Source organism: Monodon monoceros, unplaced genomic scaffold (assembly GCF_005190385.1).
Source record: "Monodon monoceros isolate NGI ecotype Baffin Bay Population unplaced genomic scaffold, NGI_Narwhal_1 Super_Scaffold_18, whole genome shotgun sequence".
Lineage (NCBI taxonomy): Eukaryota > Metazoa > Chordata > Mammalia > Artiodactyla > Monodontidae > Monodon > Monodon monoceros.
This window is the reverse complement of record NW_021703774.1, coordinates 34,358,661-34,379,781: the sequence shown is the minus strand read 5'-3', so window position 1 is coordinate 34,379,781 and position 21,121 is coordinate 34,358,661. Positions and strand designations below refer to the sequence as shown.

The 21,121-nt window shown below is 36.9% G+C and overlaps 1 protein-coding gene across 1 annotated transcript in view; it reads right to left on the bottom strand.

The window, feature by feature from the left end:
- Window positions 1–3,371: 3,371 nt before the first annotated feature.
- The window catches only part of LOC114899238 (apolipoprotein R-like), a 30,075-nt gene continuing 12,325 nt past the window's right edge, over window positions 3,372–21,121 (bottom strand). Inside the window, exon 4 of the mRNA XM_029229781.1 lies at window positions 3,372–3,525. Within this exon, the coding sequence (XP_029085614.1) occupies window positions 3,397–3,525 (129 nt within the window). The 3' untranslated portion in view covers window positions 3,372–3,396. The remainder of the gene's footprint in view (window positions 3,526–21,121) is intronic.

The following is a 21,121-nucleotide window of genomic DNA, read 5'->3' as shown; positions in this document are numbered from 1 at the left end:
GAAATTGCCCTTGATTGGCATGCACAAGAAACCCAAAAAGAATGAGCATATGTGATATACAGAATTTGCTGGAAATTTCTGTAGTCCTACTAAGGTAGTCATTAGTGTGGTTCACCAATGATTCTGATTCTTCTCCTTCCAGACACAGAGTAGGATAGTTCTTTGTTCCCTTTAAAGGTCCCTTAAAGTGTCTTGCTTCTGCCAGTAAAAGGTACAGTCTTAACGAGCCAGCGTGATTGTCCTGTTCCTTCCCCCTACAGCAGAAGCTTCTTCTGCCTAGGTCCCGGAGCAGAGCTCCCCCTGCCAACCCAAGATGGGTATGCAGTGATAGCAAGAAATAAATCTTGTTTGTAAAGCCCCTGAAATTTGGGGATTATTTGCTATGAAAGCCAACCTAGCTCCTCCCAACTTCCCTGTGGTCCAAGGAAGGACCCCATCAAGTTCTTGCAGCTGCTTCTATTTTTATAAAGGATTTTTAAAATTGAGTTATAATTAGCATACAATATTATATTAGTTTCATGTGTGCAACATAGTGATTTAATGCTTTTATAAATTATGAAATGATCAATAAGACCAGTTATGATCCGTCATCATACAAAGTTATTACCCTTCTACTCTGTCATCTTGAGCTAATCTCTCTATAATTGTTATTTTGAGACATAGCCTTATCTCCCTCATTGTCCTCACCCTGAACCACTGCTCTCCCAGGGTATTGCATGTAGCATCTATGAAACCCTTCTTGTTTCCTACTTCCTTGCTTGGCCTGATTTGTTAGGACCATGGAGAAGTCTGCTCTCTCACTGTGGCATTTCTCTCACACTCTTACAGAGAGAAGCTCTTGGTATCAGAGGGTATGTAGCAGCATTAGGAGAACGAGCCTTCTATCACCCTTCCTTTCCATCCCTACTCAAGTCCTGAGTTGGGGTTTACTCCCATGTGTTGGAAAGAATGCATCGGGTGAGTACTTCAGCCTCTTCCTCCAAGGTCTCTGTCATTTTTCCTTGAGTAGTCTATCACAAAGGCCAGACCAAGGGCCACCTCATCAAAACAACAAAAAGTGAATTACTTCATGTGTCAAAGGCTACGTCAGTCCTTTGTAAGCTGAATCTGTCCCACATATAATAAGCCCTGCAACATGTCTGGGGTTGAAAAATTGACATAACTGCCAAGTTGATAACTTTAATCCTTTCTGTGGCTTAGCTTAACAAACTGCAAGCACATTAGAAGAGTATTTTGATTGGCTTTTTCTGCAAAACAATCCCAAAATGTAGTTGCCTAAAACAACTATATATAAGCAAGGATTCTTCTGGGCAGTTTTTCTGGTATGGCCAAAGCTCAGCTGATTTCAGTTAGACTAGCTCCCATGTGCCTGTGGTCAGCTGGTGAGTTGGCTGGAGACTGACTAGTTGCCATGGCCTCACATGTCTTCTATCAGCTGAGACAAAGAAGAAGCTTATATCTTACATCAGCCAGCAAGTTAGTCTGGATTTATTCACCCAGTGGTGGACATAGGGTTCCAAGAACAGCAACAGGGAGATCCTAATGCACAAAGTGATTTGCAAGCCTCTGCTTATATCATATTTGCTATTTTTTGTCCCATTGGCCAAAGCAAATGACAAAGCAGCCTAAACTCAAGGGATGAAGAAAGCCTCTACCTCCAATGGGAGGAATTATTAAAGATATAGATATAAGGACAGAAAACACCTGTGGCCATTTGTTGCCATCTGCCACAAGAGGCTTCCTCTAAATAGCTGTCTGATCAGAGGCGGTGTACTTACTCAATCTACTCATCCCACCCCTACCAGGGCCCTTCAGAAGCCTGAGTCATGTCCTGCAACATCTCTAGTTCCCCAAATCTGCACTGGTATCTATGGCACAAAACAGCTGTTCTGTATGGCTTGGGATAAAAGTCTGTCACTTTTGTACAAAATTATAGAAATGGTTTCCGAATCAGGAACTCAATATTTAAAATCTGGGTAACACACCATTACTGTGTGAATTTTCAAGAGCTGGAAGAATTAGAGCATTGAGTTATTTTAATCTCGATTACTCCTTAACTTCAAGTATTAGCATTCCTGTAATATTCCATAACTTACTCACAGGTAAACATACTCCTCTCTTGTACCTGGCATTGCATTCTTGCAATGTTCTTCTTTATGGCTTCCAGATTCTAAGGTATACTTAAAAAAGGTCAAATACAGGGCTTCCCTGGTGGCGCAGTGGTTGAGAGTCTGCCTGCCGATGCAGGGGACACAGGTTTGTGCCCCGGTCCGGGAAGAGGCACAACAGTGAGAGGCCCGCGTACCGCAAAAAAAAAAAAAAAAAAAAAAAGTCAAATACAATCACTAGAATTATGAAAACACGAACACATATTTTATTTTAATATTTATTAACATCCACATTGCGGAAAATCTGGAATTGCTTTGTATAATATGACAGTTATTAGCTATATATATATATATATATATATATATATACTGCATTTTGAAGATATGGTATGAAGAAAAGAATGTTAAATATAACACTAATAACTTTTACATTGATTACATGTCAAAATGAGAATATTTCAAAAACTTGGGTTAAATAAAATATATTATTGAAATTAATTTCAAATTTTTACTTTTTAAATGTAGCTAGTGAAAATTACACACTTTTACCTCTCAGAATTTATTCCAGAAATTTACAGAAAAATAAAGTTTAAATGGTTATATTAATATCAGACAAATTATGTTTGAATGTATTTGAGAACAAAGAACATAATGAAAGATAAAGAAGTTTATTGCATAATAATAAAAGAATCAATTTATCAAGAATACATACAAATTCTAAACATTTATGCCCCTACTAACAGTACTTCAAAATACATGAAGCAAAAACTAGAAGCTGCAAGGAATAATAGACAAACCTACAAAGAGAATTTTGATACACTTTCTCCCAATAAGTGATAGAAAAAGTAGAGAGCAAATCAGCAAGGAAAGAGAAGACTGGAACCATATTAGCAACCAACTTTACCTAACTGACATTTATAGGAAGTGCCTCTCAGCAGCAAAACACACAATCTTTACAAGAACACATGGAACATTTAGCAAGTGTCACATTCTAAGCCACAAAATATGTATCAATAAAATTGATAAATCCAAGGCAGACTGGTCAGGAAGCAAAAAGAGAGACGATATGAATTATCAGCATCAGGAATGAGCATCACTACAGATTCTACAGCTATTCAAAGGATAATAAGAAAGACCCAACTGTAAAAGTTAGTAAGGTAAAAGATACTGTATTTTGTGCAAGTGTGGCAAGAACTCTCTTGCATAGTGAAGTATGTTGATACTGTAACTTCTTTCTTGAGTGTGTATCCAAGAGAAAGCCTCAAGAAATTTTCTCTTTGTTTCTTTGTCACTCCAGTTTTTCAATCTCCAAAGACAATTTATGTAACTCCAGGAATGCTTTTGAGTCCTGGGGACTTGAAATACACTGTATGAGTTTTTGGCCTTTCAAGACTATCTCACAATCTTCAGTGCCTACCTGAAAGAAGAAACCAAAAGTGTGATTTCAGAAAGTTTCCCCATTCTTGTAAAGGGTGTGCTTCTTCAGGAAGTCTTGTGGCAGAAGGAAGACTGGAACATGAAGGATAACCCCAGGACTTATTGATGGGCATGAAACTCTGGAAAAATACTTTGGATCCTAGCAAAATATTTCCCTAAGAGGTGAATCCATGTCTGTACTTAAGTAATAATCAGTATCAGTGTCAAGCATAGAGAGAGTGTAAGCGGCAAGGGAATCCCAAAAAAACATCCAAAAGAGCAACGAGTATGTTGGTTCTGCTGACCAACCAGAAATGGAGCAAAAGCACATCATTTATTGGAGAAAAAACCAAAGGCTAGATATCTGGTGAATAAGACTTTCATGTTCACATACCTGGAAGGACCTGTTATAAGGTGGAAAGAGCCAGTAAACACTTTATAAATTAACCCCACAACTGAGATAGTCCTTTAGGACATATTATTTCCTTCCTATTTTATGAGTCATCTTATTTTCCTATTATTTATTTTGAGGTGTCATACGACATAAAATTCATTGACTATTATTCACCTTCTCACACTTGGGCACATCCAGACTCCTATATTTTTTCTCTGAGCAAGAGATATTCTGAGAACCAACCATCTTATAGCCAGGGTCACACTTGATGGTGACAGTTTCAGGGCTGATCCTTCTCCACAGACAGCTTTCCATTTATTATTTCTGGTTTTAGGCACAGAGCTGTAATCAAGACACATTTTCTTAGCATCTTGAGTGTCTCAGAGAGAACACATTTTAACACTGATAATATCATTAAAAAGGGGTTAAAAATATTGCTGAATTCTATCTTTTCTTTCTACACTATTGATCCACGATGACTACTACTTCTACCAATGCTGGCAACTATCTGAGCTCTGGCTGCAGTCGCCTACATGCCGAACACATTACACACATTATTTCATGTAAGCTTTCAGCAACTCTGTGAGGGAGGCACCATGGCTATCTCCATCTTAGAGATGAGGCAACTGAGACACAGAGAAGCTTAATGCTTTGCCCCAAGTCGCACAGCAGCTTTTAAGTGGCAGAGCCAGAGTGAAAACCCAGGGGTTGTTCTGAGCTCTTTATTTCTGCACTAAAGGACCCCTCTTCTGGCCTCAGTTTTCCCCTTTGTAAAATGAAAACAGTGACAGCAGCTCAGCTCCTGGAGTTATTATGAGTGAAATGATGTAAGTAACCTTTAGGAACATTTGCCTTATTCTGCTATAATAGCTGCTCTCCCAATAAAGAGGTCAACCCCATCGGTCAACTCTCTCATGAAAGGTTCCAGGCTGTATAAGAATCTGAGGATGCTCTTTCTTGGGTATTTGGAATTAAACCACAGTGGACCTCTGTCAGGCTCAAGCACATGCTCATGACAACTCTACCTCTGCCTGGGAGGACGCTTTCTCTCAGAATCACTTCTGAACCACTCCACAGTTGTTCTATCAGCTTAGTGCTATTCTGTCCCAGGGAACTGGGATTACCTTTACCCTGAGGAGCCAGTGATGACCATTGTAAAAGAGTGCAGGACATTTTAGCCTCTCCAACCAGAATATATCCTTTCTGACATTCATACTCGACCACAGCATTGAATAATTTTTGTTCACTAGTATATCTAAAGCGTCCATGTTTAATTCCACATGATGAACTGCAACCTTTGATGGTGAAAGAGAGAGTGAAGAAGAGAGTGTTTTTTCTGACTCATTAAACAAAACAGCATTCAACTAAGGTGATCTATTGGAAGACTTTCATCCTTCCCAATCAATTTCATTGCCCATAAGATAACTTGGAATAATTCACAAAGTAGGAGTGTGCCCTTCTATTACCATGTGCCTGGAAATTAAGGAAAGTGGGTATATGTATGGGTATATGGGGGAAAGAGAACTTGTATAGAACTATTTTTTTCAATAAATTTAAATATTTAATGGAATGTGTGTATAAGCATTTACTATAGTGTGTCAGGCAATACTTTAACTCATTTAATTCTCCTAAACAACCTTATGAGGTAGGCATTATTATTATCCGAGTTTTATAGATGAGGAAACACAAAGAGGTGAAGTAGCTTGACCAAGGTCACACAATGAGGGAGGGGCTGACTCAGTGCAGTTCTGCTCCACACAGACCATGCTCTTGGCAATATGCTGCCTCAGTTGAGAGAATGGGCTACTTGGGGACCATGGAGGACCTTCCATAATAAAGCTTAGAGTCAGAAATGGAGGAGTCTTTTTTTTTAACTTAAGTTACTAAAGAAACATTTGTGATCAAGAGACATTGTTCTGTGAAAACTTTTAAGGGCTGTGGAAATCCAGAAACCTCAAGTACCTCCTTATCTACCAATCCCAAGAGTACTCTGTGTTTTTGAAATTTTTTTTTGAATTTTTATAGAAGAGAATCTAGTAAACTTTTTTTAATTACTTGGATAATGAAATAAGAATTAGTCAATATCAAAGACGTTATATCAAATGTCATAAAACCTTGTTGGAGAATTTTCATACATTGGTAAATACAGATAATTTTAAGGAAAGAGATTTTAGGGAAGATGTCTTATTGGGACTGGAAAAACTTTCATAGTTTTGCATCTTCTATAAATAAAAGATTAAAGCCATATAGTAACCCTGGGATTTTCTCACTGAAACTTCTTCCTGGATTTTCCCGTTGAAAACTCATGCTCAGAAAGCATTCTCCTTTCTGCCCTATGTTCCCACATCTGTATCTTTACTTACGCAGTCTTTTCTCCTGACCATCCCTTTGATCCCCCTCCCCATCTAATTCAGTTCCCTCCTTTTTTGTTCTTTGTGATGTTCTTGGACCCAATTTAAATGGGGGTGTCCCCACACTTCCAACAAGCAATTCTTCAGACACTAGCTGGGTATCTTACAATTTAACTCAATTCTGACACTATCTACCCAGAGATAGTGTCAGACCCCACAAGTTAAGGGTTCAGTCCTACCAGACTTCTTCCCCCAATACCCGCTTCAGATGCCAGTCACAAGCCTAGGTTATCACCTGTGCTTCTGACTGACTGGCTATAGATTAGAGGTTCCAACAGCCTCCTCCTTGGACTTCAGAAGCCAGTCTCAAGTTTAGGTTGTTACCTGCATTTCTAACCAACTGGCTATAAATCAGAGTTTCCCACAACCCCCTCCTTGGGTTCAATTAATTTGCTAGAGCAGCTCACAGAAATCAGAGAAATATTTTACTTACTAGATTCAGGAACAGCCAAATGGAAGAGATGCAGAGGGCAAGGTGTGTGGGAGGGGCACAAAGCTTCCATGCCCTCTCCAGGCACCACTCTCCCTGCACCTCCACGTATTCACCAATACAGAAGCTCTCTGAGTCCCATCTTTTTGGGGTTTTATGGAGGCTTTATTACATAGGCATGATTACTTAAATCAATTTCCATTAGCAATTGATTCAACCTCCAGCCACCATCCTCAGGTGGTGTCCCAAAGTTAGGTCATTAATATAACAAAAGACACCTTTGTTGTCCTCATTACTTAGGATATTATCAGGGTTTTGGGAGCTGTGAGCCAGGAACCATGGATGAAGACAAAATACATATTTTCTGAATGACCAAAAAATATTTTTTTCTTATAAATCACATTATTGTACCTGTGAACATACCTGACTACCCCTGGCACACAACAATCTTTGGTTTCTCTGAACTGTATAACTCTTGTCAGTAATAACAGGAGTATCTATCTATGTACTGTGTCAAGCACTTCACTTAAAATATTCCATTTAATTCTGAAAAAAATAACTTATTTGTGTCATTATCATCCTCACTTACAGATGAAGAAACAGACTAACTTAATCAATAAAGTATAAGTAGAAAGACTAAGCAAATAAATCACACAAGGTCATTCAATGAATGAAGTATGTCAGGTATGCCTCCAAAATCTGTGCTCTTAATGACATTCTATTTTCTGTCTCACTGATTTGGCAGTTATATTGTGGTGTGTGTGTGTGTGTGTGTGTGTGTGTGTCTGTGTGTCTGTGTGTCTGTGTCTGTGTCAGCAGATAGATAAATAGATGGACAGATCTGTATCTGTGTCAACAGATAGATAAATTGATGGACAGATCTTTATTTTAACTTTTGCATCTTGAGAGCAAGGAGCACATTTCATACCTCTCCATGCCACAGACATGTTCCTCTGAAAAGGGTAGTTCCAAAATACATATTTGTGCGAAGGTGATGTTGTTACTTATACAGAAAGTCTAGAGCTCAAGTATGGCCTTTTCTGAGCCTCATATGATGTCAATTTTTATTAACACAATAGACATAAGATAGTTGTTCTTATGTCTAAACTCCATGGAGAACATAAGGAGCACACTTGCATCTCGTTAGGATACTAAGGCATAACATATAAATAGTTAAGTCAAAATACCAGGCAGAGTATGGCAAATGTCAAAAGAAAGCAGAAAATATGTACTATAGGAAGAGAGAGAAAGAATACCATGAGTTAAATATGCCAGGAAAATGCCTCCTAGGGAGAGGAATTGGAATTGGATTAGGTAACTGCACTTGTGGGAGGCATTTTATATTGGGGGAGAATTATGTTAGCAAGGGTGAGAGGGAGAAAAACACATGGAAATATTTATGGTTGGTTAATAGGCTAATTTGACTAGAGACTCATATGGGGGAGAAGTGTGAGAGATAGGCTATAAAGTTGGGATCTGAGTATGACAGGTTTTAAACAACAGACTGAGTTAAAGACATAATTCCATAAACAATCACGGAATTATTAAGGGAATGAAAAGGAAGGAGTTTATCCAAAAAATAATTGAGTAGCTCACAAGATTTCTTGACAAATGATATGTGGCATTTCTTCACTGACTTAGTCAAAATGGAAAAAGAAATTCAAAGATGAACATGGAAGATTGGTAGAATAAATACAGCACACACAGACACACACACGAGAATGTGATTACTTACTAAATAAGTAAAAATATCATCAGGTCCAATTCTCAGTCAAACACTTGAAGAAGTTTATAATCCTATATTGACTCTTTTGCCTAACTTTCAACCTTTTCTATATTTTGATCTTTTTGCAGAAGAAGCCTCCAAAATAAAGGTACTTCCATATCCTCCTTAGAAATTAACTCAGATTTAAAAAATCATATTAAAAAAAGGAAGAGATCTATATGTTAAAAGAGACTTAAGAGATGTATCAAACAATTGTGATGTGTAGACCATATTTGGATTCTAATTTGAACAAATAAACAGTTACAAAAACATTTATAATAAGACAATCAGGAAAAGTTGAACACTAACTAGATACTTGATATTATAGAATTATTATTTAATTTTATATATGATAATGGTTTGTGATTATTTTTTAAAAAGAATGCTTTTAAAGATACATACTAAAATCTTCAGAAGTAAAAGGATTTCCTTCTAAATAGCTTAGAGTGGGCAAAATGGATGTGAATATGGATAAAACAAGAATGGCCCTGAGTTGATAATTGCTGAAGCTGGGTAATAAGTATACGGAGTTTTGTATATGTTTTAAATTATCCATAGGAAAAAAAGAAATCATATTTTCTAATTTAAAAAATCACCTTTAATGCATGGATATTCATTTATATAAAATATAAAAATGTTCTAGTCACATTTCCCCATGGAGTCCTACAGATATTATCAAATCTTCTCAATGCTGATTAATTTATGAACATTACCAAACTGCAAAAAATAAAACTTTACATTTATCAAATATCATTTACAGAAAGCTTTTTTACATATAACTTACAACTTTAGACTCTAGTTAATTTTCTCAGAATTAGTGGTAACAGTTCCAGTTTCACTTTTGCTTAATAGATAGTAAAAATATGACAATTGATTAGAAATAAAAAATCACTGAGGATAATAAACTAATTTAAAAATTATAAGCATTTGTGAGCTCATATTGATATGTAAGAAAGTGAAGTTACTTGCAATTCATTCTCTTTTTTTTAATTGAAGGATAATCGACCTCAACATTATGTTAGTTCCAGGTGCACAACATATTTCTTTATATTACAAAATGCTCACCATGATAAATCTAGTTACCATCTGTCACCATACAAGGTTATTACAATATTGTTGACTATATTCCCTATGCTGTACATTTCATCCCCACAATTCATTATCTGTTTACTAGAGCAGACCCCGAGGAATTCATACAAAACAGCTGTTTTGTTTTTCTCTAGTAATAATAATAGTATAAACCTAAAAGTATTAAAACGCTTTGTCAAGAGGAAGGGTATATGGGGTTATATGTATGCATATAGCTGATTCACTTTGTTGTACAGCAGAAACTAACACAACACTGTAAAGCAATTATACTCCAATAAAGACGTATAAAAAAATGGCATCTCTTTTATACAATTATGCTTTGTCAGGGACTATATATAGCACTGTGAAAATTAGAGAACATAGTATTCCTTTTGACTTTCAGAAAAATTGTTAAGCATCAAATTGCATGTCAAGGGAAAAATGATCTCATGGAAAAATTAACAGGTCTCACTATTTTCCACTGCCTCCTCACAGCCTCCACTCCCAAATACATAGAGGAGAGGTAGTCATTACCCTCCAATAAAATAAAACTAGCATCGAAACTAAAACCATGCCTTACCTCCTTTGATGCAATAAGTACGCTGCTGAAAGGGGGACATTTTAAATACGTTGAAAGAACTAGAGAATTTGCTTTCCAAATGGAAACTCGTGGTAAATGCTTTCTGAAAGAAATGAGGATTATGGAGGTGACTATCCAGAACCTGATATGTGTGGGTTATTAACTGGGATTTTCTCATACTGCCTGTCCTTAAAGCTGGGGTCACCTCTAAAAAGGCCAAGTCTATTTTATGACTTCAAAATCTCTCAGTTTATCCATGAACATTCTCTGTAGACATTTTCTCCTCCTTAGCTGTCATTTATGTGATTTTCAGAAACAGTAAAATTTTCATCTTACCAGGAAATTGAAAATATACTGAACCAAAGTAAGAACGAATGTCTCTGTCTGGGACCATCCATTTAAACGTCAAGAGCGTACTCCACACTATAGCAAATGTACGAGGGAAGAAAGGCAAACTCAAGCTTTGAGAATCCTCAAGTAAGGAAGAAGTTTCTTTTAAAAATGTAGCTAAGGCAATGGGTAAATATTACAGACTTGCTCATATTTCTTAAGTACTGAGAAAACAAGGGATATCGAGACTTTCTCTAATATGAATTTTAAGAAGTTTTGTGCAAGAAGTAAAAGAAGTCTCTCCTGGAGACCTGGAAGATCCTGTATCCAAGGAGGTTGAGATCAGGTACTGGGGTGATTTATTGTGTGGAAAGAGCACCTGTGAAATTGTTGGCACTAATCCTAGAATCTGAAAGCTGAATCTCTCCCATGAATCCTGATTCAAATATGTGAATGCTTATGGTGGCTTTGTTTGTAATCTTGCAGTTATTGATACACACAACAGTATGGTTGAATCCCAAATGCATTCTGCCAAGTCCAAAGGCTATATACTGTATGATTCCATTTATATGGCATTCTGAAAAAGCAAAACTTCAGGGACAGGAAACAGATTTGTGGTTGTCAGAGGTTGGGGCTGAGGGAAGGGATTGACTATAAAGGAGCATGGGAGAACTTTTTGGGGTAATGGAACTGTTCTATATTCTGATTATAGTGGTAGTTATATAATTGTATGCATTTGTCAAATCTTGAAAAACTGTATAGTAAAAAAAAGTGAATTTTACTGCATGTAAATTATATCTTAATAAAAATAGTAACAACCTACTCCATTAAAAATGAAATGATAAATAAGCTAAAAAAATAAAATGCTTTGAAAATATTTTGGAATTCAATTGTTCCATTAATAAAATGGAAGTCAATAAACAATTTATTATACTATTGAAAAAGCAATTTGTTAATTGAAATTAACATTAATAAAACAAATTATTATACCTCCCACAAAGTAGTGTAAATTACTTCAATTCGATCATACTTTTAAAATTCTTCTTTTAATTTTTTTATACAGCAGGTTCTTATTAGTCATCAATTTTATACACATCACTGTATACATGTCAATCCCAATCGCCCAATTCATCACACCTCCACCCCCACCCCCTCATGGCTTTCCCGCCTTGGTGTCCATACGTTCGTTCTCTACATCTGTGTCTCAATTTCTGCCCTGCAAACCGGTTCATCTGTACCATTTTTTTAGGTTCCACATATATGCGTTAATATACGATATTTGTTTTTCTCTTTCTGACTTACTTCACTCTGTATGACAGTCTCTAGATCCATCCACGTCTCAACAAATGACCCAATTTCGTTCCTTTTTACGGCTGAGTAATATTCCATTGTATATATGTACCACATCTTCTTTAGCCATTTGTCTGTCGATGGGCACTTAGGTTGCTTCCATGACCTGGCTATTGTAAATAGTGCTTCAATGAACATTGGGGTGCATGTGTCTTTTTGAATTATGGTTTTCTCTGGGTATATGCCGAGTAGTGGGATTGCTGGATCATATGGTAATTCTATTTTTAGTTTTTTAGGGAACCTCCGTACTGTTCTCCATAGTGGCTGTATCAATTTACATTCCCACAAACAGTGCAAGAGGGTTCCCTTTTCTCCACGCCCTCTCCAGCATTTGTTGTTTGTAGATTTTCTGATGAAGCCCATTCTAAATGGTGTGAGGTGATACCTCACTGTAGTTTTGATTTGTATTTCTCTAATAATTAGTGATGTTGAGCAGCTTTTCACGTGCTTCTTTGCCATCTGTATGTCCTCTTTGGAGAAATGTCTATTTAGGTCTTCTGCCCATTTTTGGATTGGGTTGTTTCTTTCTTTAATATTGAGCTGCATGAGCTGTTTATATATTTTGGAGATTAATGTTTTGTCCGTTGATTCGTTTGCAAATATTTTCTCCCATTCTGAGGAATGAGTACATTTGTGTAATATGGAATGAGTACATTTGCAATTGACTGGTCTATAAACTACCGTCTCTCCATTAACTGAGAACTTCTCTAATTGCTTTCCTGGGGCCCTGAGAACCAGCAAGTAGTTTACTCACCATGTAGGCTGGCGGGGCAGAGGAGCATGGTCAGAATCCCAAAGAGGTACAGAACTGGGGACTTGCTCCCTAACAAAGCCCTCATGGTAAATGTTGACAACCAATCGTGCACCAACCGAAGCTCAAAAATCTCAGATGTCACCCAAAATATCTGGAAGGAAGAGAGTGAACTAGCAGCAGCACTCTCCAAACTGGAGTTCAGTTGCATAACAGTCAGCAAAGCCCCAGGGTAAAATACAGGTCAGTACTGAACTCTGAGTTCGGAAGAAACTGGGCAGAAGAGGGCAGAATTAGGGCTGAGTCAAAAAGTGCACTAGAAATCTCAATGTTGCTGACTTTTTAAAAAATGCACAACGTGAGAACTGTGAGTTAAATTTTATTGGGGGCAAAATGAGGACTGTAGCCTGGGAGACAGCATTTCAGATAGCTCTGAGAAACTGCTCGAACGAGGTGGGGGGGAAGGTCAGTATATATGTGATTTTGGTGAAGAGGGAATACATGCAATCAAACACATATTTTTGCAGGAGGTCTTGTGAGGGTTACTGCTAGTCACGAGGAGCAGATGTCACCATGAGGGAATTTAGTGCTTTTCTAGATATGAGGAGATACAAGAATTGGTCTCATAAAATCAGCTCCTAAAAATATCTAACTATCTGAAGACCTGTTCTCCCAGTTTTTCCCAGAGCACAGAGTGCCTCATTTCTGCTCTCCACCCTGAACTCCTTTCAAGGGGTGTTGAAAGTTAGCAGCTGCAGTGGCACCTGACAATCTTTGTAGAGGTAGATGGCAAGTGCCCATGGCAAGTGCCAACTTGTAGTTGACAATGCTATCATCAAGATTTGATGCCAGGAGCAAGTAGACTTTTGGAACTCTGAGAGTATTTAGAAGTGTAACCCTGATCTTTTCTTTTTGTGCTAGGAGTGATGCCAAAGGCTCAACTTCTCTGTACACTGGTGCCGAATTGAATCTCGGAGACAGAGTTTTGGGTGAAGTAGAAAAGGATAGCTTGCCAGGCAAAGGGGACACAGCAGCCTCCTGCATTGAAAAACTATGTGTCTCAACTTGGAGAGGACCGTGAGAAGTTTTATTGTAATGGTTCAAAGAGGGCATGATCAGCTCATGGACATTCTTCTGATGGGTTGGTTGGTGAGGTACGTAGGAGTCAGCATCATCAACCTTCATGTTCCAACTGGTCTCGAGTCTACATACTTGTGGGAAGCATACCTTTCATTAACTTCTCCCATCTGGAGGAGGTTTCAGTAGCTGCAAAACAGCTCAAAGGTATTTTTGTGTGTATCCATTGATGGGGAGCCAGGACCTTGCCCCAAGGCCGCACTACTTTTTCTCTTGACTGTTTGTTTCTCCGTGGTCTTGGATCCCTTTCCTTCCCTAATTAACAACTGCTTGAATCTGCCCGTTGGAACTCAGGGAAGGTCATGGAGGCTGAATGAAGCCTATTTCCTTGTAATCAAAGAAATGAGGGACAAAGAAAGGCTTTGTGTCCAGGAGTCCCATGGGGCCCTACCTGGGTATCAGGAGTGGGAAATTGCTATCTTGAAATGTAAATAATTAATTTCCAAGTAAAAAGATAAACAAATGATTTTATTTTTAAGCAGTTTGGTTCAGAGTGGGAGGTTTCAGCAACTTTCAAAGCAAAACTTGAGTTCGGTCAAGCTAAGCATTAAGTCCAGTTGAGTTTGGAAATTAGTGTGCGAGGAAGCCATTCCTGAGAAGCACTGCCTATTAGGAAAAGTTGTGACTTTGGTTATGAGTTTAGGCTGCCAACAGCAGGATGAAATTAAAACACAAACAGAACAAACACTGATGGAGAAAGTTGTTTCCTTCCTGAAGTTCTAAAGCCTAGTGGGGAAAGAGAGGCATGAAAAGAATCAGGAATATAGATGGGCCTGAAAAAATTACTCAGACAATATTTGAGTGGGATATTCCTTCTTGTTATTCTTGATTTACTTAAGACACCTAATGAGTCACCCTTTGGTGCCATTCTAATCCATTAGAAGAGGGAAGAGTGGTGCCTGAAACACTGAAAAAGCATGCACCAGACTTTGAAGTGGTTGGAAGTGGTTAAATAAGACGAACATTCTTGAAGACCTTAAGAATATTCAGAATGTATTCCGTCAGCCAAAAAATACATCCAGTCCTGTGTTATATCTCTGACAAAAGCAGCCAAAGACAAGTGTTTACATGCATAATTTTTATCTTTAACGGGAAGTAATAATTGAAAATATGCCGATGTTTATTAAAAGAAAACAATGAGTTTTGGCAAATGCCTGTAAACGACCTTCCTAACAAGCTTAGCTGCAGACTGTTGTAAGAGTTCGAAATCCAAAGTGCTGACTCTCACCAGAGATAACTGAGTAAATTATGGCGTAATATTGATCATAACATAACCAAATTTCAACCTTCCCAGAGAGGAAGGAAAGCAAATAAATCCACCATGAATTTGCTTTAATTTAGAAAGAGAATTCAAGGTACTACTGAATATTATTTAGAAAAAAAGGAATTTAAAACATTCACTAGAAGACAATTTTGAATTATCCCTTCTATCTATTAAGCACCTATTATGTTCTAAGCACTTTCCATAAACAATTCTATTTAATCTTACAACAATCCTATAATTTTTTTATCCCCTTCTTGAAAAATGTTAAGTAACACTTGCCAAAAATTTTACAAGCAATAAATGGATGAACCAAGATCTGAGCCAGATATGTGCTTTCCACTATAACTTAGTACTTTTTAAATAATGTAAATAATTGTCAAAGAAAAATAGATAACTAGGTAGACATGATGAAGGTAAGGAAATGGGGTTAAGATCTAGAAAGCAGAAGCACTGTCTCTCTCCTCCAATCAAGTAAGGACATAATCAAGAGCTCATTCATACATATCAATGAGTGATATTGATATTGATACAACCCACTCATCTTATTCTCATTTTTATACCTGTGTGTGAATATATTCAGTTCTATACAGTTTTATCACATATGTAGGTTTGTGCATCCACTGCAACAATCAAAATACAGAAAAATTCCATCATCACAAGGAATTTTTATAACCACACCCACATCCCTCCTGGTTATCTCCTCATCCCTCACCCCTGGAAACCACTAATCTGGTTTCCATTTCAAAAATTTTGTCACTTTAAAAGTGTTATATAAACAGAATGACATAGTATGTAAACTTTGGGTATTCGATGTTTTTTTCATTCAGCATAATTGCTTTGACATCCATTCAAGTTTTTGTGTGTGTCAATAGTCTGTTCTTTTTAACTGCTCAGTAGTATTCCATGGTATGGATGTACCACAGTGTTCAACCATTCACCTAATGAGAGTCCCCACATCCTTGCCAGAATTTGATGTTGTCACTATTTTTTATTTTAGCCATTCTAATAGGTGTGTAGTGATAGCTTGTGGTCTTAATTTGCATTTCCCATATAGCTAATGATGTTGAACATCTTTTCATGTGTTTATTTGCCACTTATAGATGATCTTCAGTGAGATGTTTATTCATGATTTTTGCCCATTTCCTCATTGGATTGTTTTTCACTGTTGAGTTTGGAGAGTTCTTTATTCTAGACATTAGTTTTTAGTCAGATATATGATTTAAAAATATTTTCTCACAGACTATAGCTTGTCTTTCATTCCCTTCACATGGTATTTTGCAGAGAAAAAGTTTTTCATTTTAATGAGGTCCGATTTATCACTTTTTCCTTTTATGAATATCCTCTTATGGCTTGTGGTGTCAAACCTAAAATCTTTGCCTAGCCTTATACCCCAAGATTTTCTCCTTTTTTTTTTTCTAAAAGTGTTATAGTTTTACACATTACATTTAAGTCTTAGATTCCATTATGTTTTTCCTGTGTTTTTTCATAAAAGTTCTTTTGATTTTATGTTTCACATTTAAGTCCAGGTTTCATTTTGAGTTAATTTTTATATAAGGTGTGAGGTTTAGATCAAGGTTAATTTTTTGCCAATAAATGTCCAGTTTCTGTAGAACTATTTGTCAAAAAGGCTACATTTTCCCCATTGATTTGCTATCGCCTTTATCAAAAATCAGTTGAGCATATTTGTGTGTAGATTTATTTTTAACTGTCTAGCATGAGCTGTTAATTCAACAAGTAGGTATCGAACCCCTACAATGAGCCAAGAACTCCTCTACGTGCTGAGGGTGCAGTACTATCCAAGGCAAACAAAATTTCAATACTCATAGAGCTTATTGTCTAGTAAGAAAGATAAATATATACAAAAATAAAATTTGGTGTATAACATAAGGTCAGAAAGAGAAGTACTGTGAAAATAATATAATGCAGGGTAAAGTGGTAGATAGTAATGTGTGAGGTGGGATGGGCAGCATATATTAAACAATATGTTCAAAGAAGTTCTTTCCAAATAATTGACACCTGAGTGAAGACTTGAATTATGTATGGGAATAAACCATACAAATATCCAGGGGAAAAATTTCCCAAAAGAGATAACAACATGTCCTGTAAACTTAAAAGACTGAATATGTGTAAGAGTATGTGGAGTTCTGTTTTCAGTATAGCTGTGTAAGCTTCTATGGTTCTACTCTCCCACAGATAACTATTATGAACTCTGGACAAGATATGGAGGCAGCGAGCACCTACCTAAAGGGACTAGTGAGTGAACCAAAGTGAATACATTCTAGAAAGCAATAACTGTGAGAGGAAGGGAACAGCATAGCACGAGTTTCCATTTGTTAAGGGCATGGGGGGGGATGGCTAACACTTTAATAGAAAACCAGCTGACTTTCTGGCCTGGAGAAACAGAAACAGAGTTTGGGGCAATAAGAGCCCTGGAAAATGAAGGGCTAAAAATTAAGAAGCCAGAGAGAGGGGGAGACCATACTCTCTGTAAACCCTGCCCCAGCCTCTGGCTGATCTCTGAATCACTTATTAATGACTGAAAACAGCCCACCTGAGAATAAAAGAACTGAACTAAGTTTTGAGCTGCTATCCAAGACAGAATTTTCAGTTCGAGTCCAACTAAGTTAATTGCCTGCTTAAACAAACAGAACCTGTCTTTTGGAGGGAATATAACAGAATTCATTAACAATGTCCAGGATACAATCCAAAATTACTCGACATATGAAGAAACTAGAAAACTTCAACCATTCTTAAGAGGAAAAAAAGTCAATAGACTATCCTCAAGATTATCCAAATGTTGAATTAGCAGACAAAATTTTTAAATAGCTACTGTAACTATGCTCAGTGATGTAAAGGAATAGAAGCTTATTAATAGAAACAAGAAATCTCAGCAGAAAAACAGAAACTATATAAAACCACCAAAATAAATTCTAGAACTCAAAAATACAATCTTTAAAATAAAAATGTTACTGGAGGAACTTAACAGCAGAATGGAAATGACAGAGGAAAGAGTCAACAAACTTGAGGATACATTAATAGAAATTATCCAATCTTAAGAAGAGAGAGAAAAAATATTGACATGTAAGAAAATAGAGTTGCAGGGGCTTATGGAACAATGAAAAGATTTAATATACATGTAGTTAGAGTCTCATAAAGAAAGAAAAGAAAAATGGGGCAGACAAATTACTTGGAAAAATAATGATCAGAAATTTCTCAAATTGGTGAAAGAGGTATATTTAGAGATTCAAGATGTTCAGTGAAACTCAAGCAGGAGAAATATGAAGAAAACCATATCTAGGCACATTATATTCAAACAACTACAAATGAAAGATTTTTTAAAAATTGTTTTTGAAAGCATCTAGGGAAAAAACATTATTTACATATAGAAAATACATTGAATGATTGCTAACTTCTCACCAGAAGTAACAGAAGCCAGAAGACAGTATACCAGCCTCTTTAAAGCGCTGAAGGAAGAACACAGAAGAGCATTAGATCATGTAGGGCTTGGTAGGCCCTGTTGGGACTTAGTCTGTGAAGGGAAACTAATCAAGGATTTTGAGCAGAGGAACAACCCCAACAGGTCTCCATGGCTACCAGGAAGAGCAAGAGTGGAAGCCTATTGGAGTAATCTGGACTAGAAATGATGGTATCTCAGTCCAGGGTGATACTGGTAGATGTTATTAGAAATGACAGAATTTGAGATATATTTAGATTCTATTGTTGATCTCTATAATCATTTCTTTTTATACACTCTCAACCTTCCTTCTTTAATCTTTCTTGAACACAACTTGTTTGAAAAGACTTTCAAAAGGGAGGTGGAGAATAATGGTAAGTAAAAGAGCAAAGGACCAAAGGTCCATTTTAGGTCAAAGAATTGTTGTAATTGGAGTAACAAATAAAAAACAGCCCAAAGAAACAACCAAATTACATGACTGATTAGATGTAGAGTGCAAGGGAAAGGGAAGAGGTAAAGAAACCAGTGATCTTCAATCTTGGAGAGAATCGTACTATTTTAATAAAATATAATGACTCAGGTGCAGAGAGTAATTATAGGATAGGCCCTAATGGCCTATTAGTTTGATTCCAAGAGATGTCTCAGTAACTAACCCTTGTTCCAGTTTAGGAATGTATTGGGGGTGGGCTGTGTTAGCCAAGGAGGCTAAGTCTTTATACCGCTAGTCACTTTGTATATTGATGAGGTACACCTGGCCCAGATGAGTGGGCTTAGCATTTATCAAAAGCGGCCAGTGTGTAGAACTGCTTCAATGTTATAAGGCAATGCTCAGAAGGGAACATCTGAATTTCCAGATGTTCTGATGAGACTCTTACTCACTTAGATGAAATCATCTCAACACTGAATCCACTGTGATGATTTTGAAGTTTGGAAACTTGACCTCTGCCTAACCTGGAACATGTGACTGATCTTTCTGCCCTATGTCCAGACCTTGATGACATCCTTCTGTATTTCTGTATGTTTTATATAATCAAATGATTTGATTTACCCAACCAAGCATCTGATCTTCCAATCAATCTGAGCTTCCTCTTGACATTTGTCAATACTGTAAATACTATCACTGTGTAGATTAGTGATAACAGTGGAGTTGACGCAGTCTCCACACATATTATCTCTAAATCTCTGTGGAAAAAGTTGGGACAATGAAGGGGAGAGGTATGATATTGTGAAAGCCAGGTTATTTACCATCTATAGTTTGAGATACCTAAAACTTTGAGATGCATAATGGAAGGTAGAACTTACCAGTGGGACATAATAACTATGCCCTTAACTCCCAAGGATCTGGTCTAGTAGAACAATCTGGAGAGCAACAACAATGAAATTTGATACCCTGACTATTATTTCCTGCCCCCAAAAATTCAATGAGCCAATAGGAAACCAAACAACACAGATGAAGCATGTGGCTACTGGGACTTATTCACATTGTCCCACAAAACTGGTGCCACAGTAAACTTGGGGGTGTCAGGTGTAGCTGTAAAGGGGCAAAACGTGGCAGCCAATAAACACATTGGAAAGATGAATTCTACAGTGAGAAAAATGGCAATTTCTCCTGTATCTGAATGCATTATTAATAAGAATATTCTAAGTAAATGGAAAACCTGTCATTACCCACACCCTCCCAGATCACTAGGGTATGGAAGATCCACCCTTTTTCCAATTATTAATTTAATTTATATTAAAATATATTATACCCCAAAAACTGCAATTAAGTATAGAGCTAGTTGACTTTTCGTACATTGAATTACACCCATGTCACACCATCCAGATGAAGAAACAAAATATTACCAAAACCTTCATAGCCCTCCCCATGCCCCCTTCCAAGGGGGATTGCTATTCTGACATTGAACACTGGATATCTTTTGCTTGCTTTTGTACATTACATAAATGAAATGAAGCAGTATCTACTACTCTGTGTCTGGCATCTTTCACTAAATATTCTATGTTTTGAAATTCATCCATATAATCATTCATTCCATTGTTGTGGTATATTTCATCATGTGATATATCACAGTTAATTTATCCCCTCTACTACACATAAGCATTTTGGTAGTTTCCAGTTTGGGGCTATTGCAGATAGGGCTGCTACAAACATTCTAATACATGTCCATTGTTGAACAGATGTATGCGTTTCTGAGAGTTAATATCCAGGAGTGAAAGTAGATATGTGTTCAGCTTTGGGAGTTACTGTCAAAGAATTTTCCAAGGCAGTTGGACAAATTAACTCTTTCAATAGCAGTTTTTCAGAGTCATGGCTGCAATACATTCTTGCTAACACTTCGTATTTTGTCATTTTAGCAATTCTTCTTGGTATGTAGTGAAATTGCACTGTGGTTTTCTTTATTTTTTTTTTACTGAACAGGATATGTATTTTGTATCAGTCTTCATGCCCCACTGTCATCCTGGGGTTTTCATTTTAATTTCCCTGATGACTAATGTAGTTGATCATCTTTTCATATGTTGTTGGCCAGCTGGATATCCCTTTTTGTTATGGCTCTTTCAGATCTTTTGTTCATTCTTTTGGTGGGCTGATTATATTTTTCTTATTGGTCTGTAAGAGTTTTTTTTATATATTTTGGATATGAGTCTTTAGTTGGACATAGGTA